Consider the following 25,011-nt stretch of genomic DNA (forward strand, 5'->3'; position numbering starts at 1 on the left):
GGTGGCAACCTGCAGCCTCGTCGCAAGCGTGGCTTCGCGCTGGTCCGGTGGTGCCACAACAACAACCGGGGGTAGGAGTTCTGAAGCCTTTTGACATTCCTGGCTCGTGTCAATGATGCGGCAAGTAGAGGGCGACAGGCCTTCGTGCTTGGCAGGGCAGGGCAGCCGTTTCCTCGGAAACGGCAGGGGGTAGCAATTATTGTTATTTAGCGTACGCGCTGGGGTGGTTGCGCCTTTTTAGAATTGCGGAAAAGGGGCCAAAAATAACAGTCGTGCATTAAGCTCATCTGTCGTTTCTTAGTCCGTGTAGGGAAGCGGGGTGCTCGGCTTAGCTCGTTTCGCGTGGGAAATTGCTCGGAAAAATAACCATCCTCGTGTTTGATGTACATGAACTGTGTAATCATGTACCTCGACTCGTGTTGTTTGCGTGGTTTTCAATGGGTCGCTGTAGTCTCGGCAGTATTTAGCTTAAAAGTTTGTCGCTCACGAGGAAGCAATCTTTTTCGTGCACTGCTAAATATACGATGAAATGTGTGCTGCTTGTGGCCTCTTAAAGCCATTAATGCCCATCACTGAGCATCATACGGTGCGACAGTCGGCCGCCCATCCTACTGTCGGCGCTGTGCTGATGCAGAGCATTTATAAGCCCCCTCCCACTGATGCGCTGCCCAGCTTGTTATATGTTTTTCATTTACAGAATTATTCAGTTCCACGCACAGTCTTCTACCAAAAGTTATAAAAGCTCTGCTGGCCTTTTCTTTGCCAGCAGCGCTCCGTGTGCGTACCTCGTGGCGTTCCTGCCGTTGGTGCCCAATCAAACGTACGGCCGTGTGCTTGCTCCCGGTCTTGGAGTACAAAAATAACCGGTACTGATGCGGCAGCTATCGTACGTCCTCTTGCACGAGGACAAATATTGATCTCGCCGTGTGTGCTTTAGGCGTCGGTTTGTCCACGTCACTATGCCTTTGCTGCTGTGGCGCACACATGACGTGCAGGAGTAGCTGGCGCCAGGTAATTATAACCCGGCGGCCGGCTGCTTATTTTTAGAATTGTAATTTGGCGCTCTCCGAGTTACAATGGCCTAGTGAGAACTCAGAATTCCGAAATATGCTGACGCAGTACGCTCTGCTATAATAAGTACATCTGTGTAATTGACGACAGATTACCTCACAGTTGTCGCTGGTGATGTTGCCCGTGTGTAACGTCCACAGGAGAGAAATGCGGAAAATGCGATCGAAGCGCTCAAGGAGTACGAGCCGGAGATGGGCAAGGTGTACCGGCAGGACAGGACGTCCGTGCAGAGGATCAAGGCCCGTGAGATCGTGCCCGGAGACATTGTCGAGGTGGCAGGTGGGTGGTCACACGTGGTGGCAACTGCAAAATGTGGGGGGGTGCGGGTGGCTGGTGGGTCGCGTGTGCGTCTGTCTGCACGCTTTGTAACCTTGCGTCGAGCGTGCGGTGCGGGGAAACGTGGGTCCGCTATCCCGTGGCATTTATTTATCCAGAAAAGTTCTGAAGGCTTTTTTTCAGGTGGGGGTCCTACATTGGGATGTTTGGCCATTTCCTTGTTTAGGAGTGCTTTGTGTGTGAAAGGAAACTGGAGTTCCCAAAGCAAATTCAGGCCTACAATGGGATTCTACTCTCTAGCACCCACAGATGGGTTTACGAACCAAGTTACTGTAGTACCTACAGTCTAACAGGTTTGCGAGTTAAAAAATCTACACGCGATCCACCAACCCTTGCCTCCAATTGTTGGATCACACGTGTGCACCACCGTGCTTCCACGTCAATGTTTGCAGATTTTATTTTTCCTCCCCCCACCCCCCCGGAACGGACGCTTGGTCACAACGCTGAGTATGACGCATGGCAACGTAGATGCACGGCACTCGAGTCGTTAGTGTATGGGTTCTCGGGGGGGGGGCGGGGGGGGGGGCGGCTGCGTAGCTAGGGGACATGTCTTTAATCCGCTCGGAGCTTTTGCTACCGGAACCAAATTGAAGCATTGCGATATACCAGAAGCTGTGCCTCGCGAAGGTGCGAGCGTTTTAATTTAGCGCCGATATTGGGGTAAACCTGTAATGCGTGAAAAAGTGTGGCCCCCCTTCTGTCAAGGAGATTTGAAATTCTTGCTATAAAATAAATATTCTCCTGACATGAGCATTAATCACGCCCCTCGTGTTCGCTCGTACTCTCCTGGGTTCAAGCGAGGAGTGGGTGTGAGTAGTCTGCTGACGTGACTGATAGCTTTTGCATGCAGAGCGGGGGGGGGGGGGGGGGGGGAGCTCTTTCAATTTTCTTGCAGTGCATCTGTGGACCGGGGCAGAGTGTTTAATCAATGCTATTGATCACCCTGCATTACCAGACGTTGCAAAGCGGCAGCTTCGTCGCTATTGTGCGCCGCCGTAAATGCGCTCTCGCGTTTTCAATCGGGGCGATTGAATATTTTTTTAGATGCAGGCGGTGAAAAATCGGTGTGGGGAAAAATTCACGGGGAGCTGCTGCTGCACCACCTCCCTACGGCCGACTTGGCTGCCTGTCCTTCGAATTGTCGCTGGATGCATTCCCCCCCACCCCCACCCAATGTTTTGTACACAGGCTGATGAGGTTGAATTTTAAAAATGGTGATTTTTCACTCGCTTGTCAATCCACTGCTGGATGAAGACCCCCCCCACCCTTTAGTACTGCTACAAATTGAAACCCGTGTCACGCCCACGATGATTCGAGGCAGAACAAAAAACCAAAACTTGTTGGCAGCCCTCAACAATTTGTAACATTACACGATTGCCGTTGTCGAGATTGACTAACGCGCTGCAGGAGCTGCAGTGTTAAGGGTAAAAAAACAGACGAATGGGACGCGTGGTGGCAAACATTTGTATTGTATCAGAGTTCAAGTACAGCAGGTGCTGCGCCGGGCCGTTATGCATGACCAGCTGTAAATCCACGACGTGCTGTATTTGTTTTCGTGCTGCTGGTTGGTATTCTGGCGTTAGATCGGGCGCATCTCTGCGCAGCTCCAAGTATAGATGAGGATTTACGACTCGAGGAGACGTCGGCTTCTTTTAAAAGTAAACTGCAACATAGCTGTCGGTCCTTGGGGATTAAGGAGGAGATGACACCCCCCACTGCCCCCACTGGTCTCCCCAAGCCGTGGAAAAGTTGGCCACCCCTGGCAGGCGTGTGGTGGGAGGAGAGCCGATTGATTCCTGCGGCTTGTGAAAGTGTCGAGTGCCTCCTGCCCACCTGCTCCTGCCATTCGTAAAAATAACCTGAGGTTGGGTTCCTGGCGCGTGTGTGTGTTTGGAAGTGGTTATGTGTGTGCACATAGGGGAGTGCGTGTGTATAAAGTGTAAACAAGCCTTTATTATGAGTCCCATGTGATTGTGTAAGTTATTAATCGGCTCCTATTGAGGCTTTGTAGGGTCTTAAGCTCTAATGATGATAACCAAATGAACACGAGTGCTTGATTATTTATAAACGATCGTCACCTAATACGTGTGTGCTTTAACGTTTCATTAGTGGCCTTGTCATTCCTTTGGACACCTAAGGGCACGTACTCGAGCATTTCAATGTCATTTTTAAAATGTAAGAATAATTGCCGTTGTAAGGCCACATGACCATTTCTTCTCCATCATATTACACGTGAAACATTCTCTCTACGTATTTGGCAAGCTGCCTTTAATGCAATTCTAATATTTAAAGCTCATATATCTCTCTCATGCTGGAAATACAGTCGAGTCTTGCACGCAGAGATGAGGACAGTTGCATTGGTTTTTGTGTGCCAAATCAAATGACATTCAATACTAGTTTTGGGAAACTGTCGATGAGGATTTTTTAAAAATGTTACTCTACACTTACTATGCAAATTATTTGCTCAAGACGTGAGCACAATCACATATAAAAAACAAAAAAATACACATTGAATAACAATGATCAAGTGACACATTGATCAATATGTCATAACAATGTTATACGATTTGCCTTCAAAGAAAAAATATATCATGGCAATGGTCCCTTTCTCGGCATGCAAAAATGTATCTTTTGTTATTGTCAGTTAAACAGCATATTCTTGCCATGCAGACGCAAATTACATTAAACTATTGCACATGTACAGCCCGTAGCAATTTGATGGCCTCCACACTATATATATGTAGATCATGAAGGTTTTTGACTCCACTTCACCGGGCAGCGCAGGATGGCGGTGTGGTGCTTAGACGTTGGGGAATTACATTGCAGCAGGACGACGGATTTTTGCTGCACTGCAGTCTTGCTCTCAATGCATTATAATATCTAGATTGTGTTGTGGCCCGACTGCCTTCAACGGAGAATGCTTCCTCTCGGCGCTGCTGGCGGCTGGGTGTGCGTACGCGCGCGGCGACGGCGCGTGTCCCGCGGCGGGGTCCCTACGCTGGCTGAAGAGTGCGCGGCCCGCGAGATAGCTGGCCATGTAGGGAAGATGGACGGCAGGCGTGAGAGCACTCTGCTGATTGCGTTCCCACCCTGCAATTCCCCCCCCCCGCTACCACCACCACTGCCGCCCCCCCCCCCCAAATTGACACTCTTGCATACTGTCGCGCACGCACGTACACAAGCACATGTTCCTGTCTTGCTTGCCCGGCAGCCTCGCTTATAAAATGCCGTGGCGAGGCCAGAGAATGGTAACGGTTCTCTCTGGCAATTGTCTCTTGTCACTTACTTTGCCCCGGGGGACCGGATTGCATTTGCAATGGGGATGAGTGGCAGGCGAGGGGGAGGGGGGTAGTGATAGCCGCGCCATTTGTTTTGGCGTAAGCTGTTAGGACTTTGCCCGGCGTGACTGGGGACACTTAAAAAGAGCTTGACAGCCCGAGTCAAACCGTGTTAGAACAGTGGTTTAAGAACGCGTTATCGCACTTGCCAGTGGGCCCCCTCCTACGTACAGCGGCAAGCTAACCCTGTGCTCGGTAAAAAACTCTCATGACCCGTCATAAACGTAAGCCCCTCGTAAAAAAGTAAATCTGCATAATGAGGATGCGCACCAACGGCTCTGTGTGTGGGTGTATATGGATATCAATTGACAATAGTGAATGTTAATGCGGTGTTATATTACTGCAATTGCTGTCTAAACATTACATCGCCACCAAGTGCTTTCCCAAAAAACGCTTTTGGATATTGGCTGGGATGCCACTGCGTGATTTACGACCTCGCTCGCGTTCGGCGGTCGCGGGGCACAAGGGGGGGAGGGGAGGGGCCTTCGTGTACCTCTTTTGCGGTTTTCTTTCATTTTTAACAAACCGATCTTTCAATTTCCTGTGCTTGCTTTCTAAAATAATTACTTTTATTTTTTTACACTCTGAAGCCTGGGTAAGGAGCTTGGTGGTGTGGTGATGTAGGTTTTCCCATTGTCGGCGTTTCGTCTAATACCATCAAAGTGACCTTGGCCCGGCGATCTTTTTTTTTGGGGGGTGCCCGAGTGGGGGGACACGCACGCACGGCATGTGAACACGAGGCCCCCAGCGCACCAGCCGAGCGCTGCCCGCGGCCCCTTCCTTGCGCCGCCGGGGCCCGCGGACACGATGTTCCCTCCTGTGGTGGGGTAGGGTGGGAATAGTGGGAATTCTCCGCTTTAATAAGTGAGGCACTGTGTTCCCAACGTGGCGTCGCATTTCGAAATAACATTGGTCGTTGGGATAAAGTGTACTGAATTAGCGCCATGGTGATTGCATCGTCTGAGCATCACAACAGAGTTAAAATTACCCGGTGAGCGTTTGGTTTTGTCAGTCCTCTATCACCTGCCCCCACCCCGGTCCCTCCTTTAGAACGCCGTTATCATGGCCGCATGGCAACTTTCGTCGTAATCAAATCTGAATGCAACCAGTGGTGTGCATGGCGCCTCCCGGCCACATGGCCGGGCCTTTCTCGGGTCGAGGAACTTCAAATAGCCTTGCTTGCCTGGAGCCGGCTGAAGTCGTTCACTTCGTTCAAACATGATCGTATCTCTTGGTCCCGGTATTAATGTTGCTGATAAACAAAGGCATTTCTTGAAAAACATTCTCAGAAGGACTTGTAAACAGTCCAAACTCCGTGAGCGTGTTTTACGGGCGCTCTTCGTGGTACGCTGTAAATTTACGGACCGGCGGTTCCGAAAAAAGGGGATTGTGTTTCTCGCACCGGGTTGACGTGACGCGTGCAAGCGCCGGTAAATACGGCGGGCGTTTGCTTTGACCCCCCCCGCGCGTGTCCGCTCCGTGCAGCTCGCGCTCCGTTATTGGCTCGAGTTGACGAAGTTCCCCACCGCTACTGATTGAGCTGTGGAGACCAGCTGTTTGGCAGGCTTCTACGGTCGTGTGTGTCCACGTCCCCCCTTGCCAGCCTTGGGTCCCAGCGCTCATAGCTTGTCCTTATTTGGTGGCACGGATTTTAGGGGGCACCCTCCCCCGTTGGCCCTCTGACGCACGACTCTGCTGCCACGCTTCTCCCCACGCTGCCTTCGAGGTCTCTCGGGGACCTGTGACCGATTGTTTAAAAAAAAAAAGGCAGCGTTTAAAGCTTAAAGAGTCGAAATGTCCGCTCGTGGCCATGTGCACCCATTAACTGCTCACGTGCCTGATAATTTACCCGGTGCGCGGTGATCCTGATGATAATGTGTGCATCTGTCGTCCTGCGTCTTCTCCCTTGTCTTGCAGTGGGAGATAAAGTGCCAGCCGACATCAGGCTCACGTCCATCAAGTCCACCACCCTGAGGGTCGACCAGTCCATCCTCACCGGTGAATGGTGGAGGGGGGGGTGGTTGTTTCATAAGGAAGAAGATAATGTTTGTGATTGCGTGGAGGCAAAAGGAAGCAGACACGAGTGCAACCCCAGTGCGCAGCTGAAAACCGACGGAACGTTTCCTTGGAAAAGATTTATTTAATGGACCGTTAAAAGGCACGGTTGTATTGTGGATGCGATCTGGAGGCGCTGCTGGCGAGTGAGTTTAAGAACCGTTTTTAGCATACATTTTTTTTCCCCGTTTCCATGACCAAGTTTGGGTTCGTTCAAGTAGCCGGTGGTACTTTTCGGAAAGGGGGCAGCTTGGGGTTTGTGTCATCCGGCGCTGCAAGATGGCGACACGAGACGTCTACAGTTTGCCGCGCGAGGATCGGCGCTGCGATGCTCGCGTGGCTTCGCGGGGCCCTTTGCCATGTGCCTGTCGGCACGAGGCCCACACTCGCTCACGCGGCGTGCTGAGTGTGCGTACGGGTACAGTGGCGGCTCTGTCACTTAGTTGGCATCGCTAACGATGCAACCTGGCAAGAGAACGTTTTGTTCTGCGAGCTATTATTAACGCCGGCGACATGATTTACATCTTGAGGAAATGGGACTACAGTGTTGATGGTGTCAAATTGACACTCGTTTGCCCAGTGAGCCGAGTAAGATGAAAGTGAATTGAAATCATCCGATTTTAAAACCTATTTCGGCAAGGTTCCTTTTTAAATGTAGGGCATACAAATGAGATCTTTAAAAATGTAGTGTACATGGCAAGCACTTCTAAAATAATGTTTAAAAAAATAATCCCTTTTGCTTCTCACTTCTCTGTAATTGAAGTGCTCATCCCTAATGCAGGCAGCACTCGTGAGCAGCTCTTAACGCTCTGGTGGTGTCCAGTTACGGTGAATGAATGGGCCATGCATCTCGTATACCAAGTACAATAATGCCAGCTATTTACCCACAAAAGCCTTGGCGAGTCTCGGGGTAATTCAGGAAGGTCCTGCTACATTGGGATGTTTGACCGAGTCCATTAAGCAAGGCAGAGTTCCCCAGTAAAATATTGTGGAGGGCCACCACATCAGAAACCTGTGATTTTTTTTTGTCGGGCTATAGCTGGCCCCCATATATTGGAGCTTCGGAAACATCCGTACCATGATTCTTGCATCGCCTTGCAGCTGTTGTGTCCGATGGTTGCAAGAGACTGATCTCTTTCAGTACTTTGTTCTTTATTTGGAAATTTAGTGAACAGAAGGTTAGCAGATTCAATGGAGCATTCCGTTACAATTTCCGTGTCACCCTCAGCCTCCTTGTGTTTCTCAAAAAGAGGCTTCGGTAACTACAGAGATTCCTGCTCGGTTGCCGGAGCTAACAACTGCTTCTGGTATTCCAGGCAAGGTTTCAGTTTCTTTAAAGTGTTCTTCTCTAATTGTAGCTCCTGTCGGAAGGCGTTCTGGATAATCGCTGTGCACATGTAAAATGCCTTCTCCAGATTGCTCCGTTTCATGGCTGACATTGCTTTCTGGCAAAGCAAACAGATGGGGGTATTAGCTAACTCGGTAAAGAAAATCCATAAAATGAGGAACACTGCTTTAACGGGTGTTTCGCTTAATTTGCGAGACAAACGCCACTAAATTTGCAACGTGAGGGTGGTAACACTAAAAGCTGCACAAAGGTCTATTCAATAATCCATTGCCATATCTTAGTTAATTCACAGCCCTATGGCGTTTGGAAAACCCTGGTGGTCACTGATCTCGGCACTAACCAGGATGAGGAGACCTGCTCATATTCTAAGATTTGACAAGGTCCGGAACATTCGGTGAGCTTACCTGTCTTTGCGTTCACCCGGCCTCTGTTCACAGGCGAGTCCGTGTCGGTGATCAAGCACACGGACCCCGTACCAGACCCCAGAGCGGTCAACCAGGACAAGAAGAACATGCTTTTCTCTGTAAGTCAGACTTCTCCGCTTTGGTCAACAGTGCCCCCGCGATGGAAAATGGGTCGCTCATGCGTTTGCTTCATTCATTACCAGGTGGTGAAGTATGGTCAAACAACGCTTGTGATCTACACGGTGTGGGGTGGGGATAGGCCTTTTGTACAGCGGTGTATTGAACAAGGGTTGCACATTTCATCTTGGTAAAAAACATTCTACATTTCCATTGAACTATATCTAAAGATTGTTTTTTTTAGTATCACCCTGGCAACTCGTTAGGCGGGCAGGTGGAGCTGCAGTGTTGCTCAAGAATACAGTGAGGGGGGGAACCTGATCCCCACCTGTCATTGTCGTGCTGCGTGAGCGGGTGACCTCGTTATCCAGCACGCCCGTCGTCATCGCTGTGATCCGTAGAGCAAACAGAATAACACAAGAAGCACACACTTTATTATTATCATAATCATCGTGCCCCTGCGCTTTCCCCTTCTCATTTCCTCTGCTGCGGTGTTGCTGATGTGACTGTTGCATGCCAATGTTTGGTTTTTCCGTGACATTAATTCTAATCGTGAGGGCATCATCTACCATGGATCATTAAACAACAAATGCGAGACTCTAAATATTTATTTTTATGAGGACTACTTTTGGGGCATTTGTGTCATCGGTCAATGTGATGTCCCATATTTTGCGATCCGATCCGTGTATTTATCTTCCTGTGTGTGTGTGGAACTCCAGACACGCACCTCACCCTTCCTCTTTCTGCACTCTTCAGTTTTTGTTAAAAAAAAATTTGGTCAGTGTTCAATCCTCGGATTCATGTGATAGTTGGGAATATGTACTGTTGACAACTTATCTAATTAAGAGGGATAGTGATGGCGTGGGGGAGGCGTTCATCCTTTTATCCAGCAGTGGATGGATCATAACTGATGCTTTTGGGTGTTAATACTGGGGTGGAGCAGTGGCACAGTAATTAGCACACTCCCGGCCATCGATCGGTTAACCAGATTGATTGGCCTTTCATGTCTGACCTTTCCTGACCACACGTGTTTTAGTATGGACAAACTAGTCCCATGACCGACACAGCATTGGCAGACTTCCGTCCGTCAGTGGATTGACAAAGCGCTGTAAGTAATTTATCACGCTTGCTCTGGTTACCGGCGTTTTTTGCAACGGGTTAAATAAAAAAATGCGCGCGCTTTGTCTCATGCAGGGAACGAACATCGCGGCAGGCAAGGCGGTGGGCGTGGTGGTGGCGACAGGCGTGAACACGGAGATTGGCAAGATCCGCGACGAGATGGCCGCAACTGAGCAGGACAAGACGCCCCTCCAGCAGAAGCTTGACGAGTTTGGCGAGCAGCTATCCAAGGTGCCGTGCGCACGCACCACGCTTGCGAGTGTGCGAACCTCTTCACGCTCGCGCACACACGTGTACTTTGTTGTAACCACAGGAGCGTTCGCGCACGATCCATGCCATACGAATGCACAGATGCGTATGCCGCCCACGCGCCTGACGATTAGCGCACGCCGTGTGCTCAAGAGGCACATGCAAAACCACCCTAACCACGCCAGCGTGGATAACTACCAACATCGCGCCAACGCGCACACTTTCCGTACAGCAGCAAAGTGCTGAACGCCCACGCGTACAAGCCACCGCTTACACGGGTCAAGCGGGCACGCCCTTAACAAAAATGTAACGAGTTTGAACAGCCCCGGCAGTTTTGGGTATTATATTTGTGAAGGTTATCTTTTTGGAACGATTGAGTACATGTTATCATGCCTTTTCAAATGCTGGTCATCTCTCGTTTAACAGCAGCGGTGTAGAGCTGGGCTATCCGATTATTTTAGTAATTGATTATCAATTATTGGTTTGATTATTCAACAAGATCACACGAACACGTAAAAAAGTCACCTTTTCCCACGTGTGCTGCTCGACGGGAGGTGATGGGGCAGGCCTTTGTGATGTTATAGTCATCAACTGCCACGTCACACCGTGCGTGGCTTCTTGGTGGGTTTCCCACTTTCAGGAGGCAGCTGCTCTTTTAAAAGGGTAGGGGGCCCGAGTGACTGGCGCCAAGGAAAATGAGGCAGATTTTTATTTTATTTTAATTTGTTAATGAGCCAATCGGGCCCAGCTACACACACAGCAGTGGAAATTATCCGGCGCGTCGGTCCGTGCCACTCCACGCTTCCGCAGGTCATCTCACTGATCTGCATCGCCGTGTGGATCATCAACATCGGCCACTTCAACGATCCCGTACACGGCGGCTCGTGGATGCGCGGCGCCATCTACTACTTCAAGATTGCCGTGGCGCTGGCCGTGGCCGCCATCCCCGAGGGCCTCCCGGCCGTCATCACCACTTGCCTGGCGCTGGGCACGCGTCGCATGGCTAAGAAGAATGCCATCGTGCGCAGCCTGCCCTCCGTGGAGACGCTCGGCTGCACCTCGGTCATCTGCTCCGACAAGACGGGCACGCTCACCACCAACCAGATGAGCGTGTGCAGGGTGAGCGAATTGCGAACAGGCCACCGGCTGCGGTGACGCTGCTGCCCCCGGTGAATGAAGGATTACGATTGTTGTTCTCGTATTGTCGTCGTGTGTTGATGAGTGGTGGCGTAGTAGTTATCGCACTGATATCCCAAAGGCATGAGTGAGATTCTTGACCCAGATAAACATGTGTAGTGAGCGGCTTCCGAGACACGTCGTGTAGAAGGCTTATTATTTATTAGGAACACACTGGGCGATACATTTATGTAACGCAGCTACACATAGCCGACCCTATCACGCAACCCCATCGTCGGGGTCCGATTAGCGCAGCGACGGCGACGATGAGAGAGCCTTGCAGAAGATCGGCCACGTGGTCGGACGACGAAGAGCGATGACGGCGAGCAGCGATGCAGCCAGGATCCGCAACAGCACTGAACTTCTCGATATAAGGGGGACCGAACCTCTGGTTCGGTCCCCCTTATATACACCCCAGCGCAGTCAAGCCTGACTCCGCCTTTTCACCTTCACCTCATATACGCCCCCCTCATAATTAGGCATTACGTAATATACCCATTACCACGATTACCCCTTCAGGCTGACAGGTAGCATCCTGTCATTACACATGCATAGGTTAAAAATGCATACATTTCATGAGACGTTTTATTCATTCTGGAGAAATCCGATTACCCCATGAAGCTCTTTTTTACAGATGTCGAGTAGATTTATGATGCAGTGAGTGGGAAAGGGAGATGCAGGTTGTGTTTTGTTTAATCAAATTACGGACAGCTGTCAACACTGTTTATACACACTGTACATGTACATACTGTACATGTACAGTGTGTATACACTATATACAGAGCACACTAATGCTGTTAAGGAGAAATGATAACATTTTTGGAAGTCTTTAACGTACGTATGTTGAACTTCTGTCGCACCATACATAGCCAACCATGCTAGAAGGCCACTTAAATTTGATAGATTTTATTAAGTAATTTCGACCTTTTAAATTAAACTCTGTATATCTACTCGAGTAATCGGTTGAAAATGTAATATGAAAACCTTACGTCACACTGCAACAAATGTGAAATTGTGGCTGTGCCGTCTTGTTTTTGTGATGCGAGGTCCGCGAGCTGCCTCGCTCACCGCCGGGCCTGTGTGTAAACATTGCGTTGCAGATGTTCATCATCGACCGGGCAGATGGCGAGAACTGCAGCCTCAACGAGTTCACCATCACGGGCTCCACCTACGCACCAGAGGGAGAAGTGTAGGTGCCCCAACTCCTCACCGCTGACCTGACCTTGCCACGGATGACCTGGCCCACCACGGTTAACACGGGTCTCCTTAGTTAACACAGGCTGCCAAGATTTAATTGGGTAGCCATGGCGTATCCAGGCTACCCACGGTTAACTCAATCCACTTGGCTACCTGGCTGCAATTGTTTTCTATTGTGATGTGGTTTGAGATAACGTCAGCCTCCATTCATCGACGGTTACAGCATTCTTGTAGCATGCCAATATTTCAATTGCAAATATTACACGTGTACTCAGAAAATACACAATGTTCTTTGTGGGACCGCACCGGCTAACCCAGAAGTGGCGGGGTGTTTATTTATTAAAAATAATACATGTTGTTGAGATTGTGGGCGGCTTAGAATTCCTCGGTGTTTTAAAACATATTCTTATAGATACTTTTTTTAAAATAGATTTTTTTTTTATTAATAAGCTTGGTTCTGCGATGAGTGTTGGGCAAATTGCCCGAACCGGAGATTAGGTATTTGTTCGCATGGAACCTTTGTCTTTAAAAAACGTACACAACGTTTTCGTTTTGACGGTCGGTTTTGCTTTAATGTCCCCGGTGGCGGACGGGTGGTTTTGCAGGTATAAGAATGATAAGCTCGTCCGCTGCGGAGAGTACGACGGGCTGATAGAGCTGGCCACAATCTGCGCGCTCTGCAACGACTCCTCGCTCGACTTCAACGAGGTGCTTGCATCCTCTGGCAGCGCGCACATGCACGCCATCTCAAGGCGGGGGTCCGAAAGCATCGATGTTGAATGAATGATTTCATTAATGTTTTCCCCCCCCCCCATGTATTGTGTATTTTTGACACAACTAGGGCATTAATAGCTTCTGTTTGTGTAGAGCCACGATTTAATTGAACCTGGTATTGACTCCACTCAAGAGTTTCTCCACAGTTTATTAGATGGTGAGGACGGATGAAGCGTAATTTGATGGATTGCTCGCTTCACTTAATTGTGCAACACAACTTTATTAAAATGTCAGATTGGGTGTTTTTCTATTACAGGGGTGGGGGTAGCCTTTTCCTTACCGATGAGTGAATGGGAATTTCAAAATACCATTTGGCGGACCACACATTAACACGCACCATACTGATGCCACGCATTAACACGCACTGTACTGATGCCACACATTAACACGCACCGTATTGATGCCACGCATTAACACGCACCGTACTGATGCGATGGCATGTGCCCGCTTTCCCCTTGCTGACGCGACCTTGGTGTCGGGTCGCAGTTCCAAAGTAGACATGCGGCGAAGATGCTTTCAGTGATGGATAAATATTACATGGTGGCTGTTTAGAATGTGGGAGGCCTCGTGCGTGGCCACTGGCCGTGTAAGATGAAACCACGGTCTGTGGCCCAAACCGCGGGGACCGTAGATCCACCCACGCCGGTGCTTTTGCTTTCGCGGGAAGAACAACGCTTGTTAATTGCGACTAGCGTTTAATGGTGATAGACGAGGGCGGGATGTCACGTGTGTGTGTGTGTGTGCGCGTCCGCAGGCTAAGGGGGTGTACGAGAAGGTGGGCGAGGCCACGGAGACTGCCCTCACCTGCCAGGTGGAGAAGATGAACGTGTTCGACACCCACTTGGTCGGCCTGTCCAAGGTGGAGAGGGCCAACGCATGCAACAATGTGAGTGGCACCGTCTCCTCCGGACCCCACCCACCACCCTTTGATAGCTCCTCCTATTGATACTTCACGCACCTCCAAGTTGTCCACTTGAGGGGGGAGAGGATTTGTTTAATTGCACTTCTTGGTGGCTTGGTGGAAGAGCAAGTGGCTTGGCTCTCAATCGGAAGAAAATCGTGGTTGGGAGTTGACTCGGCTCATTGTTTCTCCTGGGGTTGATAAAAGGAGTACCACTTTGTAGGGGGAAGCCAACCGTGATTGTCCTATGCAATAAGTAATCCCTGCCATAGGAATGCATAATTGGTGGACATCTCCGTCGGGGCCAGAAGGCTACGGAGCTTTGTGCCCCCCAGTGGCAGTTGACAATCTGCACACGGAACCACTGCTGAAAATGTATTTATTTAGACCTGCTTTTTGTGCTTAGTTTGTCCTTCCCCCGCACCTCCGATGAGCACGTTTGGCTACGTACGGTACGAAAGAAGTTCTACATCCGTACAACTGCAGTGGTTGAGCCCCCACTTCCCTGTGCCTTCCCTGTCTGCCCACGCTGCCACTGCAGGTGATCAAGCAACTGATGAAGAAGGAATTCACCCTGGAGTTCTCCCGCGACCGCAAGTCCATGTCTGTGTACTGCACGCCCGTCAAGCCCTCGCGCTCCTCCGTTGGCAACAAGATGTTTGTGAAGGTGATTGTTGCGCTGGTCACGAAGTGACCATGGTGTTCGTTTGCCAAGTCGACCTAAGAGGCACCCATGTAACCATCGTAAAGGCAATAAAAAAATGTTTTGGCCCGTTTACAAAGGTGGCAAGTTACATTGTTCTGATATTAGTATTCAAATTATTTCACCTTGATAATGGAGCATCTAATTTACAAGGATGGCCAGGGACATACAATAGTAAACGCGTAATGACACGTATACAAACATTTTACATCTACGTCTACATTATGCGTTCACGCGATAAACGCAACGCCTAGCAAAGCGCATAAATAGGCGCGTAAATAATGAAGCATAATCAATTGTGTAAATAGAATCGGAGGGAAAAGGCGAGGGTTGTTGACTGGATGCGATGGGGCGCATGCGTCAGGGTGCCCCCGAGGGAGTGATCGACCGCTGCTCGCACGTGCGCGTGGGCACCACCAAGCTGCCCATGACGGCCGGCATGAAGGAGAAGATCCTGGCGACGATCCGCGAGTACGGCACGGGCCGCGACACCCTGCGCTGCCTGGCGCTGGCGACGCGCGACATGCCGCCCCGCAGGGAGGACATGAACCTCATCGACTCCACCAAGTTTGCCTCCTACGAGGTGAGCGGTGGTGGTGGGGGGGGGGGTTCACACCCGCGGCTGCACTGTCATCTGATTTTCAGTCAAATGATCGATCGCTCCACCGATTTTATTGGTTCAATTTATTCGAACGTGAATATAGTCAGGCGCATAAAGTCTCGCTTCTGTTGGCCACATGTGCCGTTGGGTGGGAGGCGGGGGGTGGTTGGTGGTTTAGTTGACAAATCGATTAACCATTTCAAGCTCTTTGTCGATTCGGGAGAATGGTGCGTATGGGGGGGGTGAGGCTGAAAGAAATGGGTTGGTTCAGACAGAGGGGGTGTCCGTGTTGTCGTGTATTTATCTTAGCAAACAAATGGATTGTAAGTGGAATTATTTAAGTGTAATTAGAATATTAATTTGTAAAAAGATAAACTTGATTGATATTGGCAGTGGTGAAGAATGGGGAAAAAAACAGGAATTGGCATTGAGGGGTCACGCCAATGAAGCTTGCAGTTTGTCGATTGGGGTTGGTTTCTGAAGGTAGCATTCTCCTTTGTGGCGTGCCTTTTGGGCCGAGCCATTTAATTCGCCCATGGCCAGGCCTTAATTTCCAGACGCTCTGACCAGGTCGGTCACTGGCAGAATATTTTCACACCGGGTGCACACCACGTCCAGTATACCTCCTCGTTCTTGCTGTGACTACCGATTACGTGGGCCGACTCCAGTTTGCTCGTAACCAGGAATATTACCTACTAGAAGGAAATTAAAGCAATGCCCCCCCGCCCCCCCACTTCCGTGGTTCCCCTCCCACCTCGCAGGTCGACCTGACATTCGTGGGCTGCGTGGGAATGCTGGACCCTCCCCGCAAGGAGGTTTCCAGCTCCATCATCCTGTGCCGCGAGGCCGGAATCCGCGTCATCATGATCACCGGAGACAACAAGGTGACGGCAACACCACCCGGGGGTCGGGGTTTGGGTTTTTTTGTCCTGCGAGGTGCTTGCGGTTAATCGTCTCAACAAGTTGGTTCTAGTTGTTGAATCGTTTTATTTAACGAGGAGGTGAAACAAAACAATTGAGAGGCGTGAAACAGCATTGCCTCTTTGGAAATTCATAAATTGAACAACTGCCATCGGCTGCAACAAGTGTGTGATTGTGTCTTGAGTAACTTGCCAATAACAAACGTGTACTTTTGAGTCGCATAAGTAGTTGAGGAATTTCTTTTGACATGTTATGAACCTGCAGAATAACTATATCCATGTACGGAGCTCTAAGCGATGTGATTGGGGGTGGGGCCGTCGTGCAGGGCACGGCCGTGGCGATCTGCAGACGCATCGGTATCTTTGGCGAGGACGAGGACGTGAAGGACAAGGCGTACACGGGCCGTGAGTTCGATGACCTCCCACTGGAGGAGCAGAGGTTGGCTTGTCAGCGCGCACGCTGCTTCGCCCGCGTTGAGCCCTCGCACAAGTCCAAGATCGTGGAGTTCCTGCAGAGCTGCGACGAGATCACCGCCATGGTGAGTCGCGCTGTCCCTCCGCGCCAGGGCCTCCTTTTTGATTGGGAAACCTCGCTAATTGCAGAGATTGTCGATGGGATTTCTAAAGCTGTTCCCTGCTCGAATGAGCAATGGGGCACGACATTCGTCCATGTTGGTGTGACCCTGAGGCAGTGGTGAGTATTTTGCATTCCTGCCAGGTCAAGAGTCATCGTGGTCACTTGTTGATGCCGGGACATCGGGAGGGGTGGAATGATCGGGAGCTCCCACCGCCATCCCTGGGTGCGCCTCCAGCGACCGTGGTCATCCCTTACGGACAGCAGTCGCCGCTGGCGAGAGTTGCAAGCGAAAGTTTCAACGTTCGTCTGCTCTCTTTTTTTCATGTCCCCAGACTGGCGACGGCGTGAACGATGCCCCGGCGCTCAAGAAAGCCGAGATCGGTATCGCCATGGGCTCCGGCACGGCCGTGGCCAAGTCTGCGTCCGAGATGGTGCTCGCCGACGACAACTTCTCGTCCATCGTGGCGGCCGTGGAAGAGGGGCGCGCCATCTACAACAACATGAAGCAGTTCATCCGCTACCTCATCTCCTCCAACGTGGGCGAGGTGGTGTGGTGAGCGACCCACCCTCCACACACGTCTGCCGACTTCCGTATCGCGTACCGCGTACTGGTGCACCTACTGGCTGGTCTCACAGCTACTGGCTACTGGCTTCTCACAGAATTACAACCGCTGGCTACTCGCCTACCGGCTACCAGCACACATTTGCTAGCTCGCCACACATCGTGGCTACCCACACACACCTACTGGATATTTAGCAACGTGCTGAAATGCTCGTAAAAATACTGGCCCAATCCCAACAATTATCATGCAAGGGAAACCTTGAGTTTTAAGTGTCATTTGAAACTCGCGTTGGAACGGCGCAAAATCAACTTTGATTTGTAGCTATTGCCTATTAAATATAACACGTGCGTCAATTTTATGTGTTTTAACGAATCGCTGTTTTGTAATTCATGTTTTGTTGCAATGTTTTCTCCTCACACCTGCCTCCACTAGAGGAGTTGCCACATTCCACATTGTTTAAAAAAAAATTGTTCTTAAATCAAATTGCGACCCTGAATTAGGACGTTTTGTCGCATCGCTGCGGTGGGGAATCATTCCGACTCTCCTGTACACTCTACACCGAGCACATTGGTTAAGGCGAATGTGTGCAGTGTTTTAGATTAAACTCCTCCTCTCACCGATGACCCCCTCCCCTCCCATAACCCTAGCATCTTCCTGACGGCCGCCCTGGGCTTCCCCGAGGCTCTGATTCCCGTGCAGCTGCTGTGGGTGAACCTGGTGACGGACGGGCTCCCGGCCACCGCACTCGGATTCAACCCCCCCGACCTGGACATCATGGAGAGGCCTCCCCGCAACCCCAAGGAGCCCCTCATCAGCGGCTGGCTCTTCTTCCGTTACCTCGCCATCGGATGTACGTTGCACTTGTTTTGTAAAAAAAAAAAGGATTTTTTTTTTCCCTCTCGATGAACGGGCTGTCCGTGCCACGAGACCAAAGTATCCGTTGGGGCTGTCTCCCAGAGCAGTGCAACCCGTTGTGTTGGAGGACGGCTCGCGTGTGTGGAGATGGCAGACGCTTCCTCCCATGAGATCCATTCCAGTTGCCACCGATCCACGTAGTAGAGATGGCAGCACCTTTCCCAGTGCTTGGCATCCGGGCGAAGACCACTGTCTCGCTCGATTTGAGAAGCCAGTTTAATTGCAGGCGGCAGCTGCTTTGATTTGAATCCTGGATCTCGGGTGGTGTTGGCTCGGCCACTCGGTATGCTCAGATTGGCATTCCTCTCGAAATCGACCCAGGTTTGTATATACAAGATATTTTCTGGGTTCTGTATTTGATGCGTTCTCTTTAGTTTAATTACTTTCAACCACCCTTACAAACAATGCGCCAGTCCATGTGAAATGGTTGTTGCGTGTGTGGATTCGTTAGTCGCAGGTCAAAATATGCCTCGGCATGTTTGTGAATCGTAAAATCGATTTTCCCCAAAATGCCGCAAGTTGGGTTTAAGAGGTCATTGCAGTCACGCTGGTTATTCCACTTAATCCCAGTCTCGGAATCGCTTCCTCTTGCTGGATCCTGTAGATATTGTTCATTTGAAACCCAACCTTTGCGGTATCAAGGTCTGTGGCCATAGCACTGAGCAGCAGGCACTCTCTCCTCCCAACGTTCCGATGGTTACCACAAGGCACGAGTCCCAGATCCCACCAAACAGCCACCAACTTTTAATCTACCTCTAGCACCACCTTCACAAGTGGAAATTCAACGAGAGCATGGCACATGATTGCGGAAACACAGACCGAACCATGGACCACAGTGTAGTGAACTGCTGTGTAATCGGAAAGTTTTACAGGCATTCTGTACAATCCACCATTCTTTGAATCAATTTTCTTGCTAAATAATTGCTCTACATCTGTGTGCTGTGAAGATGGGCAATTGCCCCAATTAAATATTGTAATTTTCAGCCCACAGTGTTATTGGCGAATGTAAGTTCGTTATTTGTGCTTTTGCATCACTGCCAGCACAGCAGTATCACCAAATTATGTGTTAAATCTGAATGTAGACTCATAGATTGCTGTCCATGCATCACACACAAGAGAAAGACTAATCTCCTGGAGCCCTCGCTGCCTTGAGCAGATGCACTGTGCCGAGTGTTCAACAACACGTGATCAGGGTCCCTTTAACCACCACTTTCAGATGATCCCTACTCGTAATGTTTGGTCACATCTCACGGCCAGAACTCGGATCTTGCCTGATGTGCATACAGGTTGTACCGTGGATTCGGACGTTGTGTTTAACGCAACGCTGTCCAACCAGAAAACACGTGGGGAACCATACGGCCCGACAACGAAACCTTACATGGTCCACGACAAGAATCCTTGCAGTCGTAATTTGTTGTTTACTTATTGAGTCTGAAGAAGGGAGGGGGAGGGAGGCTGTTGCAATGACTCCTCAACTGTCACGTGTCATTGCTGCCACTCTCAGGCTACGTGGGCGCTGCCACGGTCGGTGCCGCCGCCTGGTGGTTCATGGCGGCCGATGACGGACCTGGTGTGACGTTCTACCAGCTGGTAAGGGGAGGCACAGCCGGAACTTCCACCCCTCCGTCGGGTCGTTCCAATGAGGTTCTGCTTGTCATGGTGTCATTCGTCGAGGTGTTTATTTAAACCCAGGTTGCCCTTTGAAATTACATTGGGGCCCGTCTTAGTGGAATCTAGCCTGCTTATTTATCAAGGTCATCTACCTACCTGATCCGTTGAACTGTGAGTGTTTGTGTGGAGAGTGGCGGTGTAGTAAATCACAGAGTCGTACACGCTGCAACCTGCGTTGGATTTCCCAACCACAGGTAATGTCATTTAGCAATTGGTACCTAAACCTGTTCTGGGTCTCCTGTCGGTCAACTCGGCTGTCAATTATCTGGTGGGTGTGAAACATTAATATTGGGGAAAGGTTGCTGCCGGGTATGGTACTGGCTGCATCACACCCTGATGTGCTGCGCTGGCTTTAATAGGTGCTCACGAACAGCACTTTACCCGTTAGCATAAGAGGCAGAAAGGACGATTTTGCAACGCTAACATTGTGCAAAAGGCGACTGATGCAGCAAACGGCACACTTGTGACCATAGGCACATTGCAGCGCAATGAAACAACGTTACAACGGCTTCATCTCGATTGAGAACTCCTCAGTACAGTCTAGCCATGTGCTGTGTTGGGCTTCAAGGTGTTCGTCATGTGTACAAGACCTCCCTGATCGCCACTTGTCCTGTCGACGAGAGTCAGCGGACACTGCGCTGGCGCAGTGACGAAGTTTGACGTTCATTTTTGTTTCTCCTGCAGAGCCACTTCATGCAGTGCACCCCGGAACACCCCGACTTTGAGGGCCTGGACTGCCACGTGTTCGAGTCTCCGTACCCCATGACCATGGCCCTGTCCGTGCTCGTCACCATCGAGATGTGCAACGCTCTCAACAGGTGGGGCTCGCCGCATGTCTCCATCGGTGTTGGGAGCGGTGTGAGACCGGTTCTGGGAAAAATTACCCAATAACATTCTATTGCGTTTTAATATCAAAATATGTAAGAAAAAACCACACTAACTTGTATTGGTCAAACAAGCCCAATGTTTGTATGTTCTCCTCCTGTTGGGCACCATGTGTTACCTCCGGCCTCTCAAGTTTCATCCTCTCCTATAGCTCAACGCAAACCACACAATAGTAAACCGGTATTGGCCCAAACCACATCCCAATGCTCGAAAAAAATTACCTGAAAATCACTGAATTGGGATCACACACACAAGCAACACCGCCAACACCCTCTTCCCCTCCCCACTGCAAATACTTGGCAGGATCCTCCTGAAAGAAGCTTGAGACCCTGAGGCTTTCCTGTGTGGACAAGCGTAATGGTGTAATATATTTGCTGCATGCTACATCGCGGTTGGACATTGCGTGCATTTCACATCCATTGCCACTGTGGGCAAGTCGCCAGTGGTTGTCCTACGGAGATGGTTGCCCCTCTCCCGCCCTCGTGGGGGATGTGGAACTTCCACCGCTGGCTCGGGGCTGTGAACGGGAGATTAGCGCCACCTCTGCTCGCTTAAGCAGGAAATGACTTGGAATGTGTAAGTTATTAATTATATATTACATATTCGGAGCCGCCATGGTGTGACGACTGGCCATACTGAGCTTCAAAAGTAATTGACTGTGGTAATTGTGCTCGTTGTCCCTGTTTTTTTTTGCCCCAGGGCTATGTTGTCAGCAGGGGCCAGGGCAGCTCAATCCAGTGTTGTACTGTACTATGCTGTCCTTTCAATGTGTATGCTGCCCGCCTTAACCAACGCACATTGATGAGTATGGCAAAGCGTGCTCGAATATCCCCCCAAAATGTTTTTTTTACCCACCAAGCCAATGATGGGTTCTTTGTCCTGCAGCCTGTCGGAGAACCAGTCTCTTCTGCGCATGCCGCCGTGGGATAACATCTGGCTGCTGGGCGCCATCTGCCTCTCCATGTCCCTGCACTTCCTCATCCTCTACGTGGAGCCACTGCCCGTGCGTACTCGCGTGCCCTGGCACTAACGGCGCCGACAGGAGACTGTAATACCATGTGGATTTATACAGCTGCATGGAAACGTTCGAGAATATTTTATTTTATCGAGGCGGTCGGTTATAGGCCAAAGTAAATAGGAAGGTATTGAGCAGCGGCAGGGAGTTGACAGCATCTCATGGGAATAAGAATATCTTGCAATGCCAGAAACTGACAGACACGGGCAATTTTAATGCTCCAAAAAGACTTGCAGGTTTCCCAGTCATGCTACCTCAAGTAGAGTACAAATCCTGTCAAAACCAGGACCGGTAGCAACCCTAGTGAGACCGTCTGCACGCTCGACAGCCACCCTCCCTCCCACTGTGGTCGAGTGTGGGACTTGAATTGGTGCCGAACCGGAAGCCGTCGCCCAGTCAACCGCCCGCCGCCACCCAACCGACGCCCGTGCCATTTTTTTGTTCCGCGCGCAGATCATCTTCCAGATTACGCCGCTGAATCTGGAGCAGTGGCTGGTGGTGCTGAAGATCTCGCTGCCCGTCATCCTGCTTGACGAGACACTCAAGTTCATCGCCCGCAACTACCTGGAGGGTAAAGAGCTCGAGTCTCCGCACTTCCCTGGCAAGGCGGGCGGGCCCGTCTACCTGGGCTCACACGCGCACGGCATCTCCTGGCCGTTCCTGCTCATATTTACACCACTCATTGTCTGGCTGTACAGCGTCGACACTAACATCAACCGCATGTTCTGGGCGTGATTTACCGTCGTTTTTGTCCCCCCCCCCCCCCCACCTAAAACCACCACCACCACCCCCACGCCGCCGCACACTTCCTGTATTTCCAGACCACCCACCCTCCCACGCCAAACCCTTCCTTGTTTATCGTTTTGATTTGGAAGAAATAATTGTTTATTCTTATGTTTTGCCAACTCCAAGCAGACAAACAAGGTTGCGTCGTTGATTTGTACCGTCTCCCCAAGCCCGTGCGAGTACGTAGAGAGGAATCTGCACCGATGGCGGTTGTGTTGAGACGATGCAAATACGTCTTTATTGGTTCTAATTTGTCACGCGAGAGTTTGCGCGCTGGAGGGAGAAGGTATCCTTCCATTGCAGCGTTCCGTAGCCGCCGTCCTTGGAGCGTCCCCCCCCCCCCCCCCCATGCGCCGCGGGCACCTCTTCGCCTGCCTTCGAGAAACTCTCGAAGCTCTGTTGACTCGTGGTCTATATTTTTTTTCATTTTAAGAAATTCCAACCAATGCCACTCGAACCACCCACGAGCGCCTGCGAGCACAACCGCGGGACGTCCTGTTTATTGATTGCATTATTCTTGATGATTTGTTTTTTGCAGCGGCAGTCCTTTTGGCCCGGCACACGTTTGTGTAATTATCATTGGAAGGGGTTTTTTTGCGTAACTGCCCCTAGTTGTTTTTACCTTTTTTTGAAAATTTCATAGTTAGGTTATTAGAATTCTAAGTGAATTTTAAATCTTAAACAAAAAAACTAAATTAGTGGAAAGACGGTTAGAATACATGTTGGCATTGCCTCAAAGTGGCAACGCTTGTACGTTTTTTGTGATGCCATAAACTATAAAAGACATTGAGGTAACGAACCAATCTTGCATGGTGTGAAGGTGCTTGATCAATTAACTGCTCGTGTTGTTCACTGTTTGACTTGACGTGCTAAAAGTGTAGTCTTGAAACCAAGCATCAGTTGTGTTTGCGTGTTTGTGCGTGTGTGCGACGCACGTGTGCGTACATACGTTCCAGCACACGCGCGCGTGGACACACGCACGCATATATTAATACAAGGGGGCGGAGGGGGGTTTTCTCCTGCACATGCTAAGAGTGGTGTCCTGGCTGTCTCGTAATCCCCTCTCGCTTGAATTCATTCCCTCGTGTTCGTTTACAAAGCTGAGGATGAAGAGCAGACTCCTCCGACCGCCCAAACTCAAAATCTACCTTCGTGTGCAGAAAAAGGCCCCCCACCTCCACAGAGTTCGTGTTTTGTTCTCGTCTCGTGCTGCTGTCCCCCCCCTCTCCTTTACCCCCTTGCCTCTCTAACCACACTTCTTCCACGGATTTTTAAAACGAAGGTATTTATTTGAAAAACAAAAACACGGATGTATTTTTTATTGTCTGAGCAGACAACTTAGAATTGGTCCGTAAAAAAGTTTATAACGCAAATGCTGTTGCAGGATTAACGATCCAGATATTGTTTAATGAATAAATAAAACTTGTAAATGTACAGTCACACCTACAAACCAGTGCTTGTTCAAGTTTACTCTCCTTGTTTTGCGGTCTGCATTCCCGTTGTAGGTAACACCACCACTACCACCCACCGCCACTAACGCGTTAGGACCAAGTGCTCTCAGTGGGCATGCAACGCAGTTCCCCTTTTATTTAAACTCCATTGTGTATTTGTTGCTTTTAAGGTGGGATTCTTTTTCTTTTTAAACCTTTTTGACGGTTACCTGCCGCTGCGAGAGGCGCCTTGCCACGTGTCACGATGTAGTCATTCCAGTTGGTGAACGACGACCTGTTTTGCTTGCCACGTGTGTGTGTGCGGTGATCCGAGGCAGTCTTATTCCACGGGCCCCTGCCGCTACCACCACATCCCTGGGGGAAGGGGGATGGGCTATGGTAGTCGTGGGCTCGCTCTTAATTCTGTGTAAAACTTGTGTCACTTTGACAGCGTTAACAGTGTAAAAGTGATGCGTCGGTGGGCAGAGTAAGTAGCGGACATGTACGGGTCGTGCATGCCACTATGCCCGACCGCGCACGCGTTGTGCGTGTGTGTGTGCGTGTGTTTCCCCGTTTGCCGTGTCTTTTTATTAATCACCTGCGGTGTGTCCTCATGTTGCCTGTTAATGTTTTCACGCCTGCCCTCTCCGGGGTTTTACGAGTGAGTATAACTACTTTACATTATTTATATAGCCTTGACGCGCGCGCGCACTCTCACCACTAACTAATGCATTCCATGTCGCTGGCAGACAGGTTTCTCCTCCGTGAATGATTTTTTCTGTTTTTTTTTACCTGCAGATATAATTAATGGCCTATTTGCCTGCGGACTTGTGAATGGTCTTAACCCCGGGCCCGATGAT

At 50.2% G+C, this 25,011-nt stretch overlaps 1 protein-coding gene across 2 annotated transcripts in view; it reads left to right on the forward strand.

Moving 5' to 3' along the window:
* The window catches only part of LOC116939262 (sarcoplasmic/endoplasmic reticulum calcium ATPase 2), a 39,177-nt gene that overhangs the window by 11,109 nt on the left and 3,057 nt on the right, over positions 1 to 25,011 (forward strand). Inside the window, exons 5-22 of one of the 2 annotated variants that reach the window (XM_032947459.2) lie at positions 1,212 to 1,350; positions 6,663 to 6,743; positions 8,586 to 8,671; positions 9,864 to 10,019; positions 10,848 to 11,156; positions 12,314 to 12,402; positions 13,016 to 13,118; positions 13,939 to 14,070; positions 14,627 to 14,752; positions 15,153 to 15,371; positions 16,151 to 16,273; positions 16,636 to 16,848; positions 17,219 to 17,439; positions 18,097 to 18,299; positions 19,869 to 19,954; positions 20,720 to 20,853; positions 21,806 to 21,923; positions 22,389 to 24,812. In XM_032947459.2, coding sequence (XP_032803350.1) covers positions 1,212 to 1,350; positions 6,663 to 6,743; positions 8,586 to 8,671; positions 9,864 to 10,019; positions 10,848 to 11,156; positions 12,314 to 12,402; positions 13,016 to 13,118; positions 13,939 to 14,070; positions 14,627 to 14,752; positions 15,153 to 15,371; positions 16,151 to 16,273; positions 16,636 to 16,848; positions 17,219 to 17,439; positions 18,097 to 18,299; positions 19,869 to 19,954; positions 20,720 to 20,853; positions 21,806 to 21,923; positions 22,389 to 22,670 — 2,820 coding nt within the window. In that variant the 3' untranslated portion in view covers positions 22,671 to 24,812. The remainder of the gene's footprint in view (positions 1 to 1,211; positions 1,351 to 6,662; positions 6,744 to 8,585; positions 8,672 to 9,863; positions 10,020 to 10,847; positions 11,157 to 12,313; positions 12,403 to 13,015; positions 13,119 to 13,938; positions 14,071 to 14,626; positions 14,753 to 15,152; positions 15,372 to 16,150; positions 16,274 to 16,635; positions 16,849 to 17,218; positions 17,440 to 18,096; positions 18,300 to 19,868; positions 19,955 to 20,719; positions 20,854 to 21,805; positions 21,924 to 22,388; positions 24,813 to 25,011) is intronic. The other variant, XM_032947460.2, reaches the window with a different exon arrangement.

The sequence above is a fragment of the Petromyzon marinus genome, chromosome 5, assembly GCF_048934315.1.
Source record: "Petromyzon marinus isolate PM22_M1 ecotype Great Lakes invasive population chromosome 5, UKy_Petmar_22M1.pri1.0, whole genome shotgun sequence".
Classification (NCBI taxonomy): Eukaryota; Metazoa; Chordata; class Hyperoartia; order Petromyzontiformes; family Petromyzontidae; genus Petromyzon; species Petromyzon marinus.